Source organism: Megalobrama amblycephala, linkage group LG13, assembly GCF_018812025.1.
Source record: "Megalobrama amblycephala isolate DHTTF-2021 linkage group LG13, ASM1881202v1, whole genome shotgun sequence".
Lineage (NCBI taxonomy): Eukaryota > Metazoa > Chordata > Actinopteri > Cypriniformes > Xenocyprididae > Megalobrama > Megalobrama amblycephala.
This window is the reverse complement of record NC_063056.1, coordinates 6,060,371-6,085,163: the sequence shown is the minus strand read 5'-3', so window position 1 is coordinate 6,085,163 and position 24,793 is coordinate 6,060,371. Positions and strand designations below refer to the sequence as shown.

The window sequence follows — 24,793 nt, the reverse complement described above, 5'->3', positions numbered from 1 at the left end:
AAAAACATGGAACGCCTGTGCACAATCAACCAATCAACCAATAAACCCATGAACCAAAACACATGAACAGAGGAGCACATGGCAGGATCACATGAGGACAAGGGAATCACATGACATGGGAGCACATGGCAAAACATAACAAACATGTTCGGCTTGTTCGACTTTATGTGGTACCGCAAAGATTGGCTGCCGCCTGACAAAAGCAATGCATTCTGGTTAGAAAATTTGTCAAACACTGATCGGCGCTGCAGCCACCTTACGATCACATGTGCCATCATCGTACCACGAGAGCAAAACGAGACCAGCCTTGGTCAGGCATTGCAGTTGTTTAAAATGCAAAAGCCTTTATGACGACAGACTTTATTCTCATTGGTCAGATTCTGTGATGACAAGGACGATGTGTGTTGCGTGTTTCTCCTTAGACAAGTTCCTGTATTTAACCAATCTTGATACTGAATATCTGATATTCAAAACATGGGAATTTCAATCGCATCCACTTCAGCTACAATCAACACAAATCATGTGGTCTGCCATGTATGATGTTGGTTCAGCACACTATGGAAAGCACAAAGTGTCCGACCTGACGGCCGTCTCTGTACTCCTCCCCCGCCTGCAACAGGCAGATCTCACCAGCCAGTGGCAGGCTAGTGTAGTTCATCTCGAACAAGGCTAATGCTACAGAAAACATGAACAAAACCAAAACTAGACATGACAGTAACCTTCATAGTATAGATAGGATTTAAATGGTTGGTGATAAAAATAGAAAAGTTTGGTGTATATAAATACTGCTGAAGTGGAGATTTCTCTAAAAAATGTGTAATAAAATAAACGCTTACATGAGTATTTTGGAAATTTTCTTTCCACCGGTCTGTAAGAAGACACACTATGGAAGCAAAATAGCCCAAAATCTCACAATTGACCAAAGCATGAGTAGTGCTGGGAGCATATCCTTTCATAGAGACGTCTCACATCATGAATATTATAGCAATGAATGCACTGAAAAGCCCTCGCACTAGTCATATACATCAGATATCAATGCAGAGAGAGAGAGGGGGGAGAGAGAGAGAGAGAGAGAGAGAGAGAGAGAGATGCACAAAGCTGCACGATTAATCTTTAAAAGATTGTGTTCTCGATTTCATCACCCACATGATCTAATTCCTAAATAACAATAATTCACCCATGTATATTAAACCTTTGACAAAAATAAAATCGTAACATTCAAATCTGTGTTCGTGCTGCCGTTGATCTGAAGAGAGTTGTCATGTTTAGATATAAACAGCTTCACAAACAATCTTTTCAAACACACAGTATCATTATTTCTGTGTTACAAATATTCCAATTATTACAGAAGTATACAAAAGTTTATTATTCAGATAGAAATGCTGATGTTACAAATCAAAATATAATAAATTACCTTCTGAAAGTAACTGGACTTCAAATAACGACTGTATCAATTGCATTGTTAAACCATTAGGAGGCAACAAATTACTGTTAAAAATGTGTCTATCACTGAATCATTCTTTCAGAAACAAGTCTTTATGAATCTAACTTACAAAAATATTCTGTTTCACCTGTCTGGATCTTACATGTGTGTTCAAGCATCTTATCCAATTTGTGGTAACACTTTACAGTAAGGTTCATTTATGAACTAACCATGAGCAATACATTTGTTAATGTATTCTTTGTTAATGTTAATTAATAAAAATACAGCCATTTATAGTTTGTTCATGTTACTTCACAGTGCATTAACTAATATTAACTAATACAACTCTTGATTTTAATAATGTATTAGTAAATGTTGAAATTAACATTAACAAAGATTTATACATACTGTAGAAATGCAGTTCATTATTAGTTCCTGTTAATGTAGGCCTAGTAAACAGATGTTAACTAATGAACCTTATTGTAGAGTGTTAGCGAATACAAAATTAATAGTCTGTTAAATTCATTTTACAAGAATAATAAACACAAAAAGGACTGTTTGAGTTGATTATTGTGCATTTTTCCCTTACTACTATTTTTTATTAGTTGTTTCATTATTTTAATGGAACCGGAACCGGAATCCTTAGGCAGAACTGGAATCGGAACCGGAAAATTTCTTACTTTTCCCAACCCTACTAAAAAGCAATAACAGTCATTACCATACAATATTTCAAAGCTCTAATGACTAATCAGCTGCTTTTTATATGTGGTAACAAACATTTAAAGGTGCCCTAGAATTAAAAATTGAATTTACCTCGGCATAGTTGAATAACAAGAGTTCAGTACATGGAAAAGACATACAGTGAGTCTCAAACTCCATTGTTTCCTCCTTCTTATATTAATCTCATTTGTTTAAAAGACCTCCGAAGAACAGGTGAATCTCAACATAACACCGACTGTTACGTAACAGTCGGGCTCATTAATATGTACGCCCACAATATTTGCATATGCCAGCCCATGTTCAAGGCATTAGACAAGGGCAGCCAGTATTAACATCTGGATCTGTGCACAGCTGAATCATCAGACTAGGTAAGCAAGCAAGAACAATAGTGAAAAATGGCAGATGGAGCAATAATAACTGACATGATCCATGATAACATGATATTTTTAGTGATATTTGTAAACTGTCTTTCTAAATGTTTCGTTAGCATGTTGTTAATGTACTGTTAAATGTGGTTAAAGTTACCATCGTTTATTACTGTATTCACGGAGACAAGAGCCGTCGCTATTTTCATTTTCAAACACTTGCAGTCTGTATAATTCATAAACACAACTTCATTCTTTATAAATCTCTCCAACAATGTAGCATTAGCCATTAGCCACGGAGCACAGCCTCAAACTCATTCAGAATCAAATGTAAACATCCAAATAAATACAATACTCACATAATCCGATGTATGCATGACGAACACTTTGTAAAGATCCATTTTGAGGGTTATATTAGCTGTGTGAACTTTGTTTATGCAATGATAGAGTCGAGAGCTCGGGAGGGGGTGGAGAGCGCGAGCAATTTAAAGGGGCCGCAGCCTGAATCGGCGCATATTTAATGATGCCCCAAAATAGGCAGTTAAAAAAATTAATAGAAAAAAAAAAAAAAATCTATGGGGTATTTTGAGCTGCAACTTCACAGACACATTCAGGGGACACCTTAGACTTATATTACATCTTGTAAAAAAACGTTCGATGGCACCTTTAATAAAGTTCACTTCAGCATTTCAAACATTATTTCCTATAAATTCATTTCTATTAGCACGTTTGTGGTTCACGCTCCAGAGTCCTGTAATCACACTGCAATGTCACTGTATGATATACTGCATGAGTGGACAGTCAGAAACACATGACATTCAACACACAAGGACGCTGCATGAAGAGCAGCACAGCAATTCCATTTTCCAATTCCTGTTATGACACTGAAAACCTGTTGACTGTGTGCTGCTGACGCATGGATGGTCCTTCTGCTGTGGAAATAATAATAATAATAATAATCACTGTAATCAGGCTTACACGCACTAATTAAAGAGTTCAGCAGAGATCTGGCGCTCTTTTCCTGCTGACCTCACCCACAATGCTTTGCCTCTGAAGCTCTGCCAAACTGGGCCTCAAATAAACTACTACAGGAAGCACAGAAATGTGCACTCTTCTAACATCATGTTAAAGACACAAACATTAGGCTTCCCAAAATAAAAGCAGCTCCTACATAAGGAGGAAAAAGGCATAATGCCAGTCTTAGAGAAAGGGGGAAACCCATTTGGAATCCACATCTGAGATCATTAAATGGGCCTATTTTTAGTTAAAGGCATATATCATGGAAAGCAGGATTTTCCATGCACTTTTGAAAGGTTCATAAAGCAAATCTCGCTCTTCACTGCATACAGACCATTTTCTGAAACTAGTGCTGATACAATACCAACATAAATACCGTATAATCCTCCAATTAATTCTGTCCTTTTGAACTTTCTATTCAAAGAATCCTTAAAAAAAAATTCACAGTTTTATATGTCATGTATAATATATAAAATGTTCTATATGTTATAATATGTCTAGGACCTGCTGAATTAGGAAGAAATAAACTAACTCCCAGTAAGTGGAATCATTCAATTCCTAACAAATGCCATCCGTACTCCTGGTTGAGTGTGTCAGTGAGTGCGTGAGCGTGCATGAGCGGGTGACAGCAGCTGTGTCTGTGACCTGCCATGACATTCCTGCAAGTTTGAGTCTTTCACATGCCACTGTGTTGCGGTAAGCTGCTGGTTTCTGGCTCTTTGTAAATGTTACAAATGTGTCATCTGATACCAGCTGATAAAAATCACTGATGTTCAAGAAATAGTAAACAGAAAGTGAAAAATGAGGGTGCTGTGAGAAAACAGGAAATCTCAGAGGATCCGCTGCAGATTCTGCACAGCCTCAGGAGTGCAAACATTCTTCACCCCCCTCGCTACAGATGGACACTCCTCAGGGTGATTAAAAATAAATACGCCATTTATTGCTCATCACTCTGATGAAGTAGAGGGCTCTTTATTTGAACGAGAAACTTCTGGAGTTAAAATGATTGTCTGTGCTACGTGAGCTTGTCTCCATCTGAGCATGACACTGACTTCATGCTCCAGTAGCCGGAATCCGGATGACTATATTCCAAATAAAGCAAGGGACAACTTTGATGTGTGTGTGCGGAAGTATGAACGGACACAAATGCTCTGTCAAACTTGTCCTTGAGCAGTTTAAGCTGACAGGTCCTGATGAAATACCCTGCAATGCTTGGGACTTTCTCAGACTCATAAACAAACGTTTACAGCAGGGTCCAAAAATCTAAGTCTTATTTGAGAGGGGAAAAAAAAAAAAAACACTTTACAAAATGTAAAAAAGAAAAAAATAAATAAATATGAAAAAATGATGATTATAATAATAAATATATACTTTCACTTAAAATGTAACCTCTTCAACTCCACCAACGTATACGGATTTGAAAACCACATTATAATGTTTACACATACATTTTAAAGGCTTCCCTATATGGTATCACCCCATATTTGGTATCATTTGAAAGCTTAGAATCTAACCATAGGCGGAGCGTGTGTAAGGCTGGGGAAGGCTTAGCCTTCCCCCGGGAATGGGTCAAAAATTAGAGGGGGCTTGGCCAAAAATGCATCTGCACATTTAATCTAAATCTAGTAATAAAGTGAAAATGAAAATGAAATTAAAAGTGTTGATTGCGGCATTTAATATAGATCTGCTCATGTTGCGTTATACTTTTTACGCGTTTTACAGTGTTGTGCCTTATAACCAATCACACACGATTCTGTTGAGCTTACAATTGCAATGGCCAATCAGAGGCATTCAGATTAGTCATCACTGAAACACCGGAGTTCTGTTCAGTGCGCGAGCTGAACTCGGAATTCTAACGGAATTCTGCACTCTCGCCAATGCTCTAAGTCTCATCATAAACAGATTTGGTGATTGTGCTCTTGAGAGCGTCAAAACTATAAACAGGTTTTCTATTTACAATGTATTTTTGAGCAATGTAGCCAATCACAAACTTACTTGATTTCCTAAACGCATGAGTTTTTGTCCAGTGCTGAGATCTGCACGCTCAAATCCTCTCGTTATAATTTAACTTTGAACAAAAAAGTATATTTATTATGTAAGTCAAATAAGATATGCATTGTAGTCATCTTAATCGACTAGCAGAACTTTGTGAGATTGCAATGAATTAAGATGAGTGACATCTTAGTGGTTATAACGCTTTTATGCACGCTTTCTAGGCTTTATAGTATGGAAGCTCGTTTCTGCCACTTAATAAAAAAATAAAAACAGTAATTGCGACTTTATCTCAGAATTCTGACTTTTTTTCTCACAATTGCAAGTTATAAAGTCAGAATTGCGAGATATAAATTTTTTTATAAAATTGCGTGATATAGTCACAGTTCTGACTTTTTTTTCCCCTCGCAACTGCGAGTTTATATCTCAGAATTGTGACTTTATAACTCGCAATTGTGAGAAAAAGAGTCAGAATTTCAAGATAAAAGTCACAATGCTGAGATAAAAATTCGCAATTACTGTTTTTAATTTTTTATTTAGTGGTGGAAACGGGCTTCCATAATATAGGCCTAATTCATTCAGAATTTAAAGATCACATATTTTTTTGCATTTATGTTGGGATGTGTAGGCTATAGGTTGCTGATAGGCGACACGTAACTATTTCATGACATACTGTAGACTCTAAGAGTTTTCATGGAGGAATCGCATCTAGCCTTACCCTAGAGTTGGATCACCCTCCGCCTATGACCATAACTTTTGTTTTTATAATACATAAAGCAGTAAAATAAAGCTTACATATGCATTGGTCCCAGTTACGAATTTTCGCAAAACGACTGCGAACAAACATTTTTTTTTAAATATTTTTCACAAAACAGTCAAGTCATATATCACAAGAAAACTCTCATTCTAAGGAATTTGCCCATGTAGTTCATTTCATTGTGCGACAATCATAGTTCAAAGAATCGCGCAGTGAAATATGATCACTCTGAGAAAAAAGACAAGCGTCACATTCCAACTCCGATGACTGCTTCAATCAGCCACAAACAGCTACAAATAGACAACATATACTATAATATTTATTACTTTCAGCAGTGTTTTATGTCATTTCAAAGGGTTTTCTGTAAAATGACTCTGGGATATTGCATTTATACCACTGTATATGGAACGTTACATTTGTGTAGGCGGAAATTACATAAAACGGAAATTACATAAAAAAGTAATATTCTTCCCTTCAGTGCATTTGAATAACGCTTGCATACAACATGATAGAAACAAAATGATTTTTTACAGTGTTTGCAGACATCTAGAGGAAACAACCAGCTACTGCACTCAGGGACTGAGTTATACACTTTCAAAAAAGAATTTATAACAAAACAATTCAAAAAGTGCCTCTTTTTTAGGGGCTTTATTACAGTACAGACAGCATATACTATCATTGTTATCACTTTCAGCAGTGTTTCATGTAACTTCAAAGGGTTTCCTGTAAAATGAAACCAACATTTTGTATTTAGAGCACTATATGTGGGTATGGGAAGCTTTTCAATTTGGGTAGGCCAAATCCAGGCGGAAATCCCCAAAATGGTCCCGAAGCAATGAATTTTCTCTCAGACCTTCATACTCATTTTATCTCTATATCTCCCTTTACAGACATGAATCACACTTTATGAAGAAAAAACGAAACAGAATCATTAAGTGGAATCAGAAGTGGAATAATTACATTCCTTAAGATTGCCATCTGTACTCCTGGTTGACTGTGTTAGCATGCATGAGCAGGGGCGTAGTTTGTGGGGGGGAGGTAACCCCCCCAATATCCATCAGTTACAACCCCCCCAATATTTCAATATGAAAATCACAGTAGATCAAATGAAAAAAATATGTATAATTCATTTATTTTGTAACAATAGTTTTATTTCTAATCAAATACGAGCTTGTCATAATAAATTAGACCCAAAAAATACTCCACCTCCATTGAACCGACTGGTAACGCCCAACCAATGCGCGTCACACTTTCACCAAAACAACGCGAGTGGCGCTCTACTGTTTGAATGAGAGAGCATGGGTAACACCAAAAATGAAGAGAACCGCTGCCCAGCCAACTATATTAAACTGCTGGTCAAAGAGGGAAGTTAAAAAGAATAAAGCATGTACTGAGAAGGAGGTATGAGAATGTTGTGTAATACACTCCACATATATTTTAGCTAGTTAATCCACTGCAATTTAGCCATAACTATCAGTGTAACTGTAACCAGTTACCAAAACAGCCGTCTGTTTTGTTAGTTCATTTTTCAATAGTGTCTAATTATCAGTGACAAAATTATTCAAATCAGTGTTTGTTTTCTTCTTTTGAACAAATTGGCTGAATGAACGATTTAAGTGACTCACTCAATAAAAAAGCTAATTGTTGCCAATATTTAACATAATTTCTTTCTTTGAAGAATCACTGTTATGTTAGAATTTGATGAATGATTATACATAAATTGGATGGATGGATGGATGGATGGATGGATGGATGGATGGATGGATGGATGGATGGATGGATGGATGGATGGATGGATGGATGGATGGATGGATGGATGGATGGATGGATGGATGGATGGATGGATGGATGGATGGATGGATGGATGGATGGATGGATGGATGGATGGATGGATGGATGGATGGATGGATGGATGGATGGATGGATGGATGGATGGATGGATGGATGGATGGATGGATGGATGGATGGATGGATGGATGGATGGATGGATGGATGGATGGATGGATGGATGGATGGATGGATGGATGGATGGATTTAATCATCTGTCAAGTTTATAATATATATTACATCAGCATATGGGAGTCAAATTGGGATGTGTCCCTGTAGTTGTCCAAGATCACTCTTTTAACAGTTCATCTACTGCCAAAATTATGAAAAATGATCAGTCAAGAATAGAAAATTATTGAAGATATCAAATCAGGAATGTCAGAATCAGAATGCGTAGTGAGTGCATTAAAAAAAAAAAAAAAGTCCTCAGTTCCCCGAGTTAAATCATCATCCCGATTCAACTTCAGTGTGTGAAGAATAAATTTATACTCAGGTGCGTTATGTATTATGCACATTATCGACTCTGACAGACAGCATGTTGAAACTGCTTAGACTGCCATTTTCACCCTGTTCTCTGAAAACTACGATGCTTTCGAAACATCCGGTAGTGTGAGTTTTTCAAGTAATGCGTGTCCTCACTGGACCTCTGCTTCTCACAAATGCTACCATGTATTGTGCATGTTATTTTTTGACAGACATTAATGTTGTGACATTCAAATGATGTGGATTTGAAAACAGATGGATCGTAAGGTAACAATTATTTATTTCTCAGCCGGCAAGTATTCATGAGTGTGTTATGCTGATGATTTTAGATCTAATATTCCAGCCGTCAGCCAGCCAAGTTCTTAATGGACGTGATAACATGCGCAAGGGGAAAACAGATTTTTGGGTAATTATAAAACATGCTGGAGAAGATCAAAATGCTTTTTGTGTAGTTCATTATACTGATTTTAAGTTATTTCGTGGCTAAATAAGTTACGTTACTCAGAGACTGACATGTTTGTCTTGTCAAAAATTTTACATTCAGCTGTTGAAAATTCACTGACTTTTGAAAATCAAGTTCATCTTTTACACGGAGTGGTTTTGATGCACAAAGTTGTTTTTATTATCTCTTATAACAAAAATCTGTTATTTAAAGCTATGAAGATGACAATCCTGTCATAAATAATAGTGAAAAAACACTTTTCAAAATGAATGCCATTATTACCCCGTAGAAGATTTTGACCTTCAGAGTCATTTTATCTCTATATCTCACAGATGGACGGATGGAAATTGAATGAACTTTTAAATTAATGAAATGAACAGAGTCATTTTATCTCTATATCTCCCTTTACACACATGACATAAATCTTACTTTATGAATAACACAGAGAGAGAGAGAGAGAGCTGGGAGTTGAGGGGGAGAGAATGTTCTCAGAGTGACAGAGGAGATGACTTCCTTCACAGCTAGAACAGTCCATGCCGTCCTGTGTGTGTGTGTGTGTGTGTGTGTGTGTGTGTGTGTGTGTGTGTGTGTGTGTGTGTGTGTGTGTGTGTGTGTGTGTGTGTGTGTGTGTGTGTGTGTGTGTGTGTGTGTGTGTGTGTGTGTGTACAAAGACAGTGAGGATACATTTCTGCATGCGTATGTGCAACTAGAATTAGAATAGAGTTTAACCAGGCACAGTTTGAACTGAATCTGTAAGTGTACTGTACACACTAGAAAAAGCTCTGATGAATTGTTTGCATGACGGGTGAGAATGAGAAACATTTTTTAATGGAGTAGGAAAAGATGGATTTCTCATTGGTTAACAGACAGCTACATCAGAGTCTGTAAAAAATCCTCAACTTCTCATCACTTCTCAAACACCTCATTTTCATTCAAATCAAGATATTCTCTCTGAGACTGTGTGAACTCTAGTGATGAATTGCCCTAATCTGCTACAGTAAATGAATGATCACTACTCACTATGTGTGCACAAATGTGTGGAAAGAGAAAGAGAAGCAAGAACACAAGGCCAGGGACAGGAGAGAGGGTCGCTTTCACCCACCAGAACGGCCTTTAGCACACAGAAGCTCTTTGTGTGGTCAGATATTACCTATGAGCACCACAGACGCTCAGTCACACAGTCATTAATAGACTGACCCCTGAACACTTCTACGGAAACTGCTACCATGATTTCCATTTGGCACAAAGAGAGCAGTGTGACGAAGAAAGAAGCACTAACATCAAGGGAAATCCCACTCAATGTCAAACTCAGATCCGTCTTACGTAACAGTAAGAATTACGTTCAAATATCACAGTGGAAAAATGAAGTAATACTGAAACACATTTCATACTGCCAACAGCGTGACTACATTTCGAAGATACTATATTCTTCATTTTACATGTTGCTTTATTAAGGGAAATTAAGTTAGAGTTCATTTGTCACATGACCATTTTTGCTCTTTCTCTTTCTCTCTCTCTGAACCTTACAATTAAAAAGGCTATTTTTGTTACTATACTTTTAAGACTTTATATTTAAAGGTAGAGTAGGCAGTTTCGGAGAGGCTAGCAATAGCTAGTTAGCTTTGAAATCATAAGATCCCTTCAGAGTGTCTCCAAAGCCACTCCTCCTCCAAAACACATGAACGTGCACAGCCAGAGCAAAGTCTTCACAGCGTCATGAGAGAAGGTGTTAAATTACCTCGTCTCAAAGCACATAACTTTACAATAATAATGAACGTAAACAACTTACAGAGCTCTACATGTACCACCTGACTGCTGCAGATTCATTTTGCCGTTGATAGTGTTGACATACATAAACACATAAATTCAAGTCTGAGGATGTGAACAGCTCAGAGTAGAACATTGTAATTACAGTAATGGCATGGCGTAAACACAGCATAAGCTTGACAAAATTATAACCTTTCATTTAAGGAAAATAATTGAAAGTGGGGGGAAACTTACCTTATGAAATAAATGTTTTTCTCCAAAACACGTTGGCCACAATTATTGGCACCCTTTTATTCAAAACTTTTTGCAACCTCCTTTTGCCAAGATAACAGCTCTGAGTCTTCACCTATAATGCCTGATGAGTTTGGAGAACACCTGACAAGAGATCAGAGACCATTCCTTCATACAGAATCTCTCCAGATCCTTCAGATTCCAGCTCCATGTTGGTGCTTCTTCTCTTCAGTTCACTCCACTCATTTTCTTTAGGGTTCAGGTCAGAGGACTGGGATGGTCATGGCACAAGCTTCATTTTTTGCTCAGTGACCCATTTTTGTGTTGGTTTTGATGTTTGTTTTGGATCATTGTCCTGATGGAAGATCCAACCATGGCCCATTATTGGATTTCTAGCAGAAGCAGTCAGGTTTTGATTTTTTATCTGTTGGTATTTGATAGAATCCATGATACCATGTATCTGAACAAGATGTCCAGGACCTCCAGCAGAAAAATAGGCTCACAGCATTAAAGATCCAGCAGTATATTTAACCGTGGGCATGGGGTACTTTTTATCCATGTGTGCACCAAACCCATCTGGTGGGTTTGCTGCCAAAAAGCTATTTTTTTAGTTTCATCTGACCATAGAAGCCGGTCCCGTTTGAAGTTTCAGTCGTGTCTGACAAATGAATATGCTGGAGATTGTTTCTGGATCAGAGCAGAGGATTTTTCTTGAAACCCTCCTGAACATCTTGTGGGGATGTAGGTGTTGTTTGATAATATTTTTTAGGCTTTCTGAGACTCAAGACTCAACTAATCTCTGCAATTCTCCAGCTGTGATCCTTGGAGAGTCTTTGTCCACTCAAACTTTCCACCTCACTTCACATTAGGACGATTTAGACACATGTCCTCTTCCAGGCAGATTTGTAACCTGTTCAGTTGATTGGAACGTCTTAATTATTGCCCTGATAGTGGAAATGGGGATTTTCAATGTTTTAGGTATTTTCTTACAGCCACTTTCTATTTTGTGAAGCCCAACAATCTTTTGCTGCACATCATAACTATATTCTTTGGTTTTACTCATTGTGATGAATGATTAAGGGAATTTGGCCTTTGTTTCCTCATGTTTATATTCCTGTGGAACAGGAAGTCATGGCTGCACAATTTCATGCTCATGATCACCCTGGTGTGCTAAAAAAAATGTAAATATGAATGGGAATATACTTCAGAGATATTTTACTCATATGAATTTATAGGGGTGCCAATAATTGTGGCCAACATGTATTGGAGAAAAACATTCATAACATTCCCCCCCCCCCCCCCCCCATATCTCATATATATATAATGAGATATATATATATATATCATTTTAACCACAAATGCTCATCTTGCACTGCTCTGCGATGCACCATGCATTACGTAATCATGTGGAAAGGTCACACGTGGAGTAGGTGGAAGTACCGCGGTCGTGACCTTTCCAACATAATTACATAATGCGTGGCGCATTGCAAGATGAGCATTTGTGGTTAAAAAGTATAGAATTTGGAAAATGAAAAATAGCTGATCGTTTCTCTAGATAAGACTCTTATTCCTCAGCTGGGATCATGTAGAGCTCTTTGAAGCTGCACTGAAACTGACATTTGGACCTTCAACCCGTTGAACCCCAGTGAAGTCTAATATAAGGAGAAAAATCCTGGAATGTTTTCCTCAAAAACCTTAATTTCTTTTCAACTGAAGAAAGAAAGACATAAACATATTGGATGACATGGGGGTGAGGAAATTATCGGGAAATATTAATTCTGAAGTGAACTAATCCTTTAATGACTAAGACTTAGAGAGACTGACTTCACTCCCTCATACTGTGCAGGCACCAGCCACTCATATTCTACACAACACAGATGTTCAGACATTCAGACCAAACTCACACACACATCAGGATATGCACCTGAGAGGTGCATTTTAGGGTCCATATTTACTTCAACATGCTGAGCTTAAAGCTAAACTATTAAACAAACATAAACATAGATAAACTCACATAATAACTTCCATCAAAATACACACACACAAACTCTAGCCTGACAGCAGTGACGTATTTTCACAATGAATGTATTCTTTAGATCAGATAAATTCAATGCACAACTATGTGGAATTCTTTCAGTAGAAACTCCTAATAAGGAAGCTGCAGTGCATGTGAGTTTCTGTGGGACTGAACTTTAACCTGCTTCATGTCACTGCGGAGAAACACCAGCAATAACACACAAAGAGAGAAGACATTCTCATTAATCATACAAATACACAGACATTTTTCATCTATTGTGTCAGCTATTGTACTTTTACATAACACATATGCTACTGCTACTACACCATTGGATGGTTGCCATCATAACAATGTGAAAAAAAAACAAGGAAGTAGAGGTCACCAGATATTATATATATATATATATATATTATATATATATATATATATATATATATATATATATATATATATATATATATATATATATATATATATATATATATATATATATATATATATATATATATATATATATATATATATATATATTTTTTTTTTTTTTTTTTTTACATAATATACATATATTTACATATATAATTTATATATATATATAAATTATATATATATTATATATAAATTATATATATATATATATATATATAATTTATATATAATATATATATAAATTATATATATATTATATATAAATTATATATATATTATATATATTATATATATAATTATATATATATATATATATATATATATATAAATTATATATATATATATATATATTATATATAAATATATATATATATATATATATATATATAAATTATATATATTATATATATATATATATATATATATATATATATATATATATATATATATATATATATATATATATATATATATATATATATATATATATATATATAAATTATATATATGTGTGTGTATATATATATATATATATATATATATATATATATATATATATATATATATATATATATATATATATATATATATATATATATATATATATATATACACACACGCCATTTAAAAATGTTTAATACAAAAGTTTAATACATTTAAAATAGAGAATATACTTTTAAATAGACAACACTTTGATTTCTTCTCTCTCCCTTTCCTGTACATTTACATATTTTATATTTCATTCAATAAAATAAAATAAAATAAAATAAATAATCACTGTGTGGTAATAATTTATGTGATTTTAAATATATTGTAATTCTTAATTAAAAAACAGTCATAGATAAGTAAATGTTTTCATTTTCATTTTTAAGATGAAATATTGAGATATTTGGTTCATATTATTGATTTTACAAATTAATTGGTTATTGAAAAGATTTTTTAGTTATTGTTTGTGGCAAAATCCAATATCAACTGAACTCTACAAGCAAGCAAGAAAATTTAACAATTTGAAAACTTTTTTTTTTTTTTCAAAAATGCAAAAATTGCACATTATTTTATATGTATTGTTGCATAATATGTTGTTATGTTATGTAGCAACTGTTACTGAAATTTTGAATAGGTAGTGTACTTAAAAAGTTTATTAGGAAAATTTCTGAAAAGTAAAAATCTTCTATAAACATATAAGCATAAACACATGTATTATTGCCAAACGCATTATTGTATTAGTGCCAAACTCACTTTTAGACTTTCTGAGAAAATGTTATTCTGAAAACATCTATTTTATATTCCATAACATTTGCATTGCGAATGGACCTAAGAATCTAATTTTGAAAAGGAAACAAATTATTGTATTTTGAAAGAGGCTATATAATGCGCTTTTACAAAGTCTTGATTTTGTTTTGAATTTTCATGCTTGAATGTTCAAAAATCACATTATTTTCCCCATATTCTCTATTGTTGCAGCTCCTCTCTTCCCAGTCTGTCAGTAACACTGTATAGTTCCTGTCTCTCTGAAGCCCCTCCTTCTGAAAAGCGCAGTGTGCTGTGATTGGTCGGCTGGATGAGTGTGTTGTGATGGGTCAAGCGCTTTGAGCGTGTTTGAGAAACGCCCCGCCCCTTACCATAACCGTGAGTTTAAACACACTACTAACTAAACCAGGCCCCGCCTCTTTATTCTGCATATGCCTTGAGCGGGAATTATTTAACTGAGGAATATTGTGACGTGTTTGTTCCCGGAAAAAATTCAAGACGCAGGCGTTTCAGGGAGTTCAGAAACTGACACTGATATAGAGATTAACTCCTGCTGGAGGGACTTCCTGCTTTGGGACTTTGCAGACCTTTTTTCATGCTCAAACAAACAACAACATTACACACTAAAGAAAGTAAAGAAAGCATACAAGGTCCTCTTTAAACTTAATAATACACAGAAAAAAAATGGACAAAAAAAGTATTAGCACTGAAAACAAATCATGTTCTGCTAAATGCACTACTGAATTAAACATCTACAAACATCTTTTAAAAAAACATGTGTTTTTGTTTTTCTACTTCTTTATCAGTGTATATGACACTCTTGGCAGGAAAAGCATTTGAAATGAAGCAGCCATATAAGGGGATGTGCTGAGCGCTGGTAAAGCTGTGCACTGTGCTGTGAATGTGTAAATCTCTTGAGCCCAGACTGTTCCTGAAGTGTCGTATAATAATGATGGTACAGATGAAGATGTCTCTTACAGCCACAGTAACACAGACAGAGCTCATGAACACTAGAGACATGCACACAGGACCACACACACCTACAGACACGCACATAATGCCACAGTTACCGATCAATCAATGATAAATGATAAATCACTCAATGCACCGCCTCAAAACATAACATGACTGTTGATTTAGGGGTGTTTACATGACACCGTTTTCAACTAAAAACTGACAACAAAAAAACATTTTTTATGCATTTTGGCCGTTCATTTACTTGAAACGCAAACTTTTGAAAACGGGTTTAAAGCAGAACTAAGTAACTTTTTTACCTTCATAAATAGTTTAAGTCCTTACGATGGTTAATTGACTTGTAGCGGTGTGTTTGAGGCGTGCACTAACCCCCTCTGGCACGCCTACGCCAGAATACAGCACTTGCAAGTTGAGCTGCGCCGACCCGAAACAATCTCGCCTAATGTTCACGTTCACGCGAGAGTGACAAAATGCTTTACGGTAATTCAAAAACAATGTATATATTATGACTTTATAAGACAATTTCGAAAATTACCCACCTCCATCGAGATTTCTTGTACTGTATTTGCAAAACTACTGCGCTGGTGAGCGTTGTAGTCGTTGTAGTCCAGAGCTGCGCTTGGAGTATTTACGACAGTGTGATTCACTGAAGGAACCTGTAGGGGGAGCTTCGCTAATCTTACCGAGTTCCGCTTTAAAGAGCAAGTTTTTGAAAACGTTTTTATCATCTCTGTGAAAACTGAACTACGCCTTTGAAAATGGTGACATCTTGTGCATGCATATTACACGCCCAACCTGATCGCTTGTATTCACCGCTCAATAGAGGATATGCACGTGACGTCACCGACGACCGTTATGACTGCGGTTACGCCCACACTGTAAAAGATATAAGTTAATGTTTAATGTTGTGTTATGTTGGGATTCAGGGGGGTTCTGTTATGTTAGTTTTGTAGGGTTGCCACTGTGGTGAAGAGTAGAGCCTGTGGTTAGGTTGAGGATGAGCTGCAAAACATTTAAGACCACATATGTTGTTTGATTACATACACGCAAGTATGTAATGACAGTCTCTCTGATAGTTATAATAGCATGCGTTATTTGCTATGTAACATTTAACCAAGATCTGAATGTGATGTTTATGTAAATTAACTGTATGTAATTAACATTATGATGAGTTGGGAAAGGGATGCTGGTGACGGGATTGTTAGTGAGAGACACCTGTGCACCACACTGGCCTTGATCCGCTTCCATGGCTCTCAGCCCCGCCCCACTTGTCACAAAAATTTTAAGTTCTACCAACTTTAAAAAAATAAGTTAGTTTACTTAAATGTTTTGAGGTAATAAGTTTCCTCAAATGTTTTGAGTATTCTGAATGTATTGGGTTTTACAGTGCACTGAGTGGCAGCACTGATTTTCAGCGTGAATGCCGCGAAAAACACACAAAACACATCCAAAAAGGAAAAAAAGCTTTGTGATTGACTGTACAAATAGCTTTGACACAAAATCTGAGGTATATTTTTACACACTGCTGAAAGCTACAGAAAAGAGAAGCAATTCACAGAAACAGCTGGACTCCAGCAGAGAAACATGGATTTGCAGTTATCATTTTGTGTCAAAATGTTGGATTTTGAGGTAAAATCATACCTTATATATTGTATTGTTATATATTGTGTTAACAAATCAATGAAATATTTTCCATCTTATATTCTGCATAACTGGGTGTTTTTAAATAAACACTGACAAAAACTATACAAGTTTTAGGGCTGGACAATATGACGATATATATAACATTGATATAAGTGATCACTCCGATTTAGACCTACCTATATTGTAGTTATATAAAGTGTTCACAGTCAGATTTGCTTTATGTATTTCCCCGGCGTCGAAATCAGGCACATATATTTGTCAGGATACACGATTCCTGACTGCATGTCAATATGCATGGATTAGGTTTCTTTGACATGTCATAAGGAACACTTTTGAGCTCAACCTTTAGTGTAATCATTTGTTTTACTCGTGTTTTCGCAGTTTCCCCTATTAACTCAAGTCATGCAACAGCTTATTTTGCCACTCAGTCCACTGGCATGCAAAATACAGCATTTTAAGTAGTTTTTACATATCCGTGTGAATGAACACAAAACTTCTCAAAAAATTCAAAGGAAAAACTTTTCAGTTTTTAGTACATTGTTGTCATGTAAATGTACCCTTATTTCTTTAGCCCCAAAAATACAATGGTATTTAAAATGCCCCTTGCTAAACAATCAAGACTGCCAAAGACCAAAAATAGTTGTTTAATTGGAGGCCATGCAAGCGGGGGCAATATGGGTGTTATTTTAAGCCCTTTGGGGGTTTCAACAGGACTGCATGGGGCAAGCTGTTAGAGAGATTGAGTGAGTGAGAGCATGTGTGTGTGTGTGTGTGTGTGTGTGTGTGTGTACAGGCCTGTGGTAATGATCCTTCTCTACGGCGGCTCACTGACGCCCCGCCACCTGCTGCTGCAAATTGCATTCGAGGATGTAAACTTACTCAGCTAAAGACAAAATCTGTCTATAACAGGGGCCAATCTTAGCCAAGAGTCAAAAACACTGTTCTCCTAACACAACACAAGATACAAACACATCAGCACATTGATGCATTCACATGTAAGTCTGTCGCAATTATTGATTAATCATCTGATTGTGGTTATTTGACCAGAGAAAACTTGATGATTTCAAAATCAAATGTTACTTATAATGTTCTTACTGTTACTTACTGTGTAACTTTACCACAATGTCATAATGACTAGCAGGCAAAAAGTGTTTTCTTTTCTTTCTTTTTTTTTTAGCCTTACCATCATAAAGGTCAATGACATGATGCTCTTTTTTTGTCCAGAACTATTGATAAAAAAAAATAATTCATATATGACTTAAAACTCATTATTCATTTATTTATTTAGTGTTTTTTAATAAATAAATTTACATGGACATTTTTTTCTACAAAACTAATTTCAAGCATTTATACATACAGTATACACCTTTAGATTACAAAATATTAAATATTGAGAAACATGACATACAGTTAAAAAGTTTGGAGTCAGTCTCTAATGTTCACCAAGGCTACATAAATTTGACAAAAAATATAGTAATATTGTGAAATATTATTACAATTTAAAATAACTGTTTTCTATGTGAATATATTGTAAAATGTAATTTATTCCTGTGATCAAAGCTGAATTTTCAGCATCATTACTCCAGTCTTCAGAAATCATTCTGATATGCTGATTTGCTGCTCAAGAAATATTTCTTATTGTTATCAATGTTAAATAGTTGTGCTGCTTCATATTTTTGTGGAAACAATGAAAAAAAAATTCAGGAGTCTTTGTAACATTATAAAAGACTCCTTGCTGAATAAAAGTATCTTACTGACCCCAAACCTTTGAACAATAGTGTAATTTCAGTCAAGTTGTTGTCAAGTTATCAAAGAACATGGTTCAATAAACAAGACTTCTTACTTTACTATCAGTTTCAGTCATTTAAGGAAACAAACATAGTCAACATTTTTGTGATGATAGACATCATAGAAGTCTCTCCATCGGTATTATCTTTCATAAGAAACTCTCTCAAACATTATGGTATGGTTCCATGGCAACAGTTCTTCCTAAACACAGGAAGTGCTTGTGCAATTCATGCACCATAAGCCATAATGAAATACTGGGCTGGGTGTGACGTACCATCAAACCAGAATGAGCCTCATGAGAGAGACTGCGGACTCTTTCCACAAGGTCACAGATGAGTTACAGGCGGTTTACAGAGCGAATACTTTCCACAGTCAGACATCAGCAGAACAGTAGCACACTGACCCATGTGAACACTTACGGGATCCAAACGCCAGGGTGTCACACCGTTACTGAAGGCCTGATTCACACCGCAGCGGAGCACATTTATTTTGGCCATATCGACAGCAGCGTAACAGAAGCGTCAGTCCAAGTAGAGTTTCTGTGCCGAGCACTTACTGAACTCAGCAGAAAACGTGCTGAATATTCAATTATTTATCAACACAACCTTTGGCAATATATGCTTTTATGAAGCAACGTACAGTAAAATATTGGAGTGAACTACTGCAAGTTCATCACATACATACAAAATATGAATCTAATTACCATTTAAAGGGGATATATATCATGAAAATCTGAGTTTTTCCATGTTTAAGTGTCCCGGTGTATCTACCAACCAATCCACAAAAGATGAACATGACGGCACATGCTAGTCGATGAGTTGAATCAACTCAACAGCAACTACATAAATTTATCCAATGATCATTCAGAAACGTCCAGTTTCATTCTAAAAGTTGTAACTTCTTCCTGAGTCTCTCCATCAGTGTCGACTCCGGTTTGAACAATGTAAGGCTGAACACCGTTACTGACAATCCTCATTTTGGCTGCGTGAGATTCTCCAGCTTTGTTGTTGTTGAGCTGTTAAAGCTCCGCCCTCTTCTGGAAAGCGGCCGGGAGCAGCAGCTCATTTGCATTTAAAGGGACACACACAAAAACAATGTGTTTTTGCTCGCACCCAAATAGAGGCAAATTTGTCAAGCTATAATAAATGATCTGTGGGGTATTTTGAGCTGAAACTTCACAGACACATTCTGGAGACACCAGAGACTTATATTACATCTTGTGAAAGGGGGCATAATAGGTCCCCTTTAAGGCCAGAATACATGACTTTTAAAATCTGAACAGAGAAAAACTGGGCATCATACACTAAATGACTTTAAATCGTTCTGAACACAACAAACTCACACAGAAACACATGCTTCATTGCTAGGAGAAGCATAGTCTCATATAGCCAGACCTTTAGACTGACTGCATAAGGTCTGGACTCTATCGCAGCTTTCATTGGCCAAGGACTGCCCAAGAGGCCGTCTGACTGACATGTAACGCAACCAATCACAGTTTGTTTTGTTCCGCGTCATGTTTAAAATGTAAAGTCAATGTCCCTACGATAACAGACCGGTGTGCATCTAATCAATTATTAATTCAAGAACATTGTGCAAGTTTACTGCAACAATGGAGCTGTGTACTTCACATAATTTTGAAAATCCAGCATTTAGTCAATCCTGATAAGCTCTCTGCCAAGATCCCTGTGTTCTCTTGTGTTTTGCAGGACTTTTATGTTGAAGTGTAAGCTTGGTTTTCTTTGTTTCAATCTTTACTTCCTGTGTTTTGGTTCCTGTTTTGCCTTGTACCTTGTGTGTCGTTATAGTTACCCTCATTAGTTACCATGACATCATATCACCAACACCTGTCCCTTATCAGCCCATTGTTAATGTCTATTTAAACCTTTACGCTTCAGTTGTTGTTTGTTGGTCGTTGCTCTTGTGAGTGTGTTCTTGCCGTTGCTCTCGTCTGCTGTCTGTGGATTACTCCTGTTTATGGATTACCTTTTTGTTATTAAACGTTGGTGCTTGCATTCGGATTATCACGCTGTCTCATGCCTGCGCATTCGTAACACACTCATTGTCACAGTTGTAAACAAAATGGCGTTCTTCTTCCATGAGGGGGTTTGGCATCACAGCGGCTTTATTTCCAAGCAGACACAAACGTCTCCTGGAAATCCTGTAGAAGATGGGGTCAGATGATGACTTTTGAAACTCCTGAAGTGTTTCCAATTTTGTGTTTCTTATGCACCAGACGTTCAGCCAATGGTCCGTGGGCATCAGTGACGTCTGAAGCCTTTAGTTGTAAATGTGGTTCCACTCCTCATGCAAATTAGATTTCATGACAATCAATTTGTCATAATTCTTAATGGCACACTTATTATTTATGCCCATGAAAGGAAAAGTGAAATATAGTAACTCATAAATCTCTTTTCTGTCTATACAGAGAGGTCACTGTAAAAAAAAGAAGAGTAGGGATGGGATTGTGTGCTCTGTTTGAGAGCTGTGACTGTTTGCTCAGTGTTATTAGCTCATGCTCTTACTACAATACTGCCATTGGCTGGAAATCTGTAGACCAATCAGAGGAGGAACAAAACAAAAAACAACTGCAAGCAACAAGGCCACTATCACTCATCGTAAGTCATTTTCTTAAAGCAACAGCTGTTTGTTAAAAAACAAAAATACCTACATTCATGCACATTGACTGTGTTACATTGTATTTTCTAGATCCACAAAAACAAAAAAGATTACGATAGATTACAAAAAAGATTATGTATAAAAGCTCAGATCCATTTACTTGAGAAGCAAAATGATATAAGATATTAAGTATTGTTTTGAAAAAAAAATTGATTTGAGTTATCAATAATAAAAGATATGTGGGGTAAAAAATTCGGTGAAAAGTCAAAAAAAAAAATATAATAAAATAAACTTGTTATTGTTGTATACATACAGTACAGTCCAAAAGTTTGGAACCACTAAGATTTTTAATGTTTTTAAAAGAAGTTTTGTCTGCTCACCAAGGCTACATTTATTTAATTAAAAATACAGTAAAAACAGTAATATTGTGAAATATTATTACAATTTAAAATAACTGTGTACTATTTGAATATATTTCACAAAGTAATTTATTCCTGTGATGCAAAGCTGAATTTTCAGCATCGTTACTCCAGTCTTCAGTGTCACATGATCCTTCAGAAATCATTCTAATATGCTGATCTGCTGCTCAAGAAACATTTAATGTGTACAATTGTACAAAATATTTGTGTACAATATTTTTTTTCAGGATTATTTGATGAATAGAAAGTTCAAAAGAACAGTGTTTATCTGAAATCTAATCTTTTGTAACATTATAAATGTCTTTACTGCCATTTTGATTGATTTAATGCATCCTTGCTGAATAAAAGTATTCATTTCTTTAATTTCTTTTCAAAAAAATAAAAATTAAAATTCTTACTGACCCCAAACTTTTGAACAGTAGTGTATAATGCTACAGAAGCTTTGTATTTCAGATAAATGCTGTTCTTTTGAACTTTCTATTCATCAAGGAATCCTGAAAAAAAAAGGACACAACTGTTTTCAACATTGAAAATAATCATAAATGTTTATTGAGCAGCAGATCAGCATATTAGAATGATTTCTGAAGGATCATGTGACACTGAAGACTGGAGTAACGATGCTGAAAATTCAGCTTTGCATCACAGGAATAAATTACTTTGTCAAATATATTTAAATAGTACACAGTTATTTTAAATTGTAATAATATTTCACAATATTACTGTTTTTTACTGTATTTTTAATTAAATAAATGTAGCCTTGGTGAGCAGACGAAACTTCTTTTAAAAACATTAAAAATCTTAGTGGTTCCAAACTTTTGGACTGTACTGTATATATTACTAGAAAACAAGATAAAACTACAGAGAAGGAAGAGGATATTTGCAATACTTGTATGATGAAGAATAGAGCATGAGAGAGAGAGTGATGACATGTGAATAACATCCCGTCTGACGTGCCTTAATAAGGAGATCCGATAGATTCGCTGGCAGAGGAAAAGAGAAAGGGGAGCAGGAAAAGAATGCCGCTTCGGTAAACTCCCAATTTACATGTCCCAAACACACACGCGGCCCAGCACACGGACAACGAGACAGTGATTCAGCACAGACCTCTGTCTCACTCGCAACACAGGAACAAAAGTGGGGCGATATTTATAGAGGAAGCATCAACATTATGTCTTCGCCACATTCAGATCAGAACAGAGAAAAGAGAAAGAAACACGAGCAGTTGGAGGACAGAAGGACAGAAAAAAAAACAATTTGTCTTAAGAAATGTGGTTCTTTACAACACTGATAATCAGATGCTTGAGCACCAAATCAGCATATTAGAATGATTTCATGAGTGATCATGTGACACTGATGACATGACGCTGAAAATTCAGCTTTGATCACAGGAATAAATTACATTTTATATATATTTAAATACAAAACAGTTACCGTTTTAATGTATTTTTGATCAAATAAACGCAGCCTTGGTAAGCAGAAGAGACATCTTTCTAAATCATAAAATGTACCAAACACAAACTCTTCAACAGTAGTGTAATCATCTCAAAGTCAGAGCAAAGAAACAGTAGAGGTGATAGAAAAATTATTAAAAACAGAGATGATGAAACTGAGAGTCAATCCTCCCAGAAAAGTAGATATCACAACCTGACATGAGATAATAAAAGGCAAGGTTTTTTTTTTTTCTTTATTCTATCCACCATCAGTTAATAAATAAAAATAGAAATTAAAACTACATTGTGTGAGAAAAATCGCACAGCCTGGTCCACGTGAACTCAAGTGACCCACGCTGAAAGACAACATCCCGACAGCATCAAGTACCAGAACATGCGTGGGCCGTTCCTGTGGCTCACAGCTTGATGAATTAAACATGAGCATTTAAATTAGACCCAGTGTAAAAATGAAGAGCCCTTAAGTTAGAAAACACCTCTCTGTCTGTCAGAGAAACACTTGCTGCAGTGTCACATGCCTCCTGCAAACCCACTCTGAACTTTGCCAAACTCAAGAGACAGACTGACAGACAGCATGTGTGCGGATCAATAAGCACTCGGCACCAGCAGCTGAAGCCCGACTGCACGTGGCTCCAGCAAACACACACACACATACCTTTATATTTCTCTCGGACGTTCTCATACGCTTGAATAAAGTCCTGTTCATCTGCGTTGGGTGGCAGGCTGAGGGGTTCGTACATGGCCATTGCTGGGTCAATCACAGGTCCTCTCCTCTGTCTTGTTCTCTCTAAGCCGGTAGAGGATGTGCACCTCTGTTTGTGTGGATGAGTGTGTGCAGCAGTGCCGTGGTTTCTCTCTCTCTCTCTCTCTCTCTCTCTCTCTCTCTGCTCTAAACTTCATTCCAAAAGCCAGCGCCAGCCACACCCCCTCCTTCCTGACTGGGAAATACCAGCAGGCCCTGATAAGCACCGCCTCTTAAAGACACACAAGACATCAATCTAATTATCCACTCAAAACACCTGAACGTGTCTGACACGCCTCTTACGCTGTTTAGCATACTACCTACTATTTTTGAAAGCTGCAAATGCAGTATACATTCAGAAGCGATGTTTGAAGAGAAATACTAGCTCCAGGCTTACTGCATAAGTGAAATAAAAATGTTAAATGGGTCATTGACAAATAAAG

General features: G+C 36.1%; 1 protein-coding gene across 2 annotated transcripts in view; it reads right to left on the bottom strand.

Moving 5' to 3' along the window:
* The window catches only part of plecb (plectin b), a 168,421-nt gene extending 144,018 nt beyond the window's left edge, over nt 1–24,403 (bottom strand). For both annotated transcript variants that reach the window (XM_048154116.1, XM_048154118.1), the window contains exon 1: nt 24,264–24,403. In XM_048154116.1, coding sequence (XP_048010073.1) covers nt 24,264–24,354 — 91 coding nt within the window. In that variant the 5' untranslated portion in view covers nt 24,355–24,403. The remainder of the gene's footprint in view (nt 1–24,263) is intronic.
* Nucleotides 24,404–24,793: the final 390 nt, after the last annotated feature.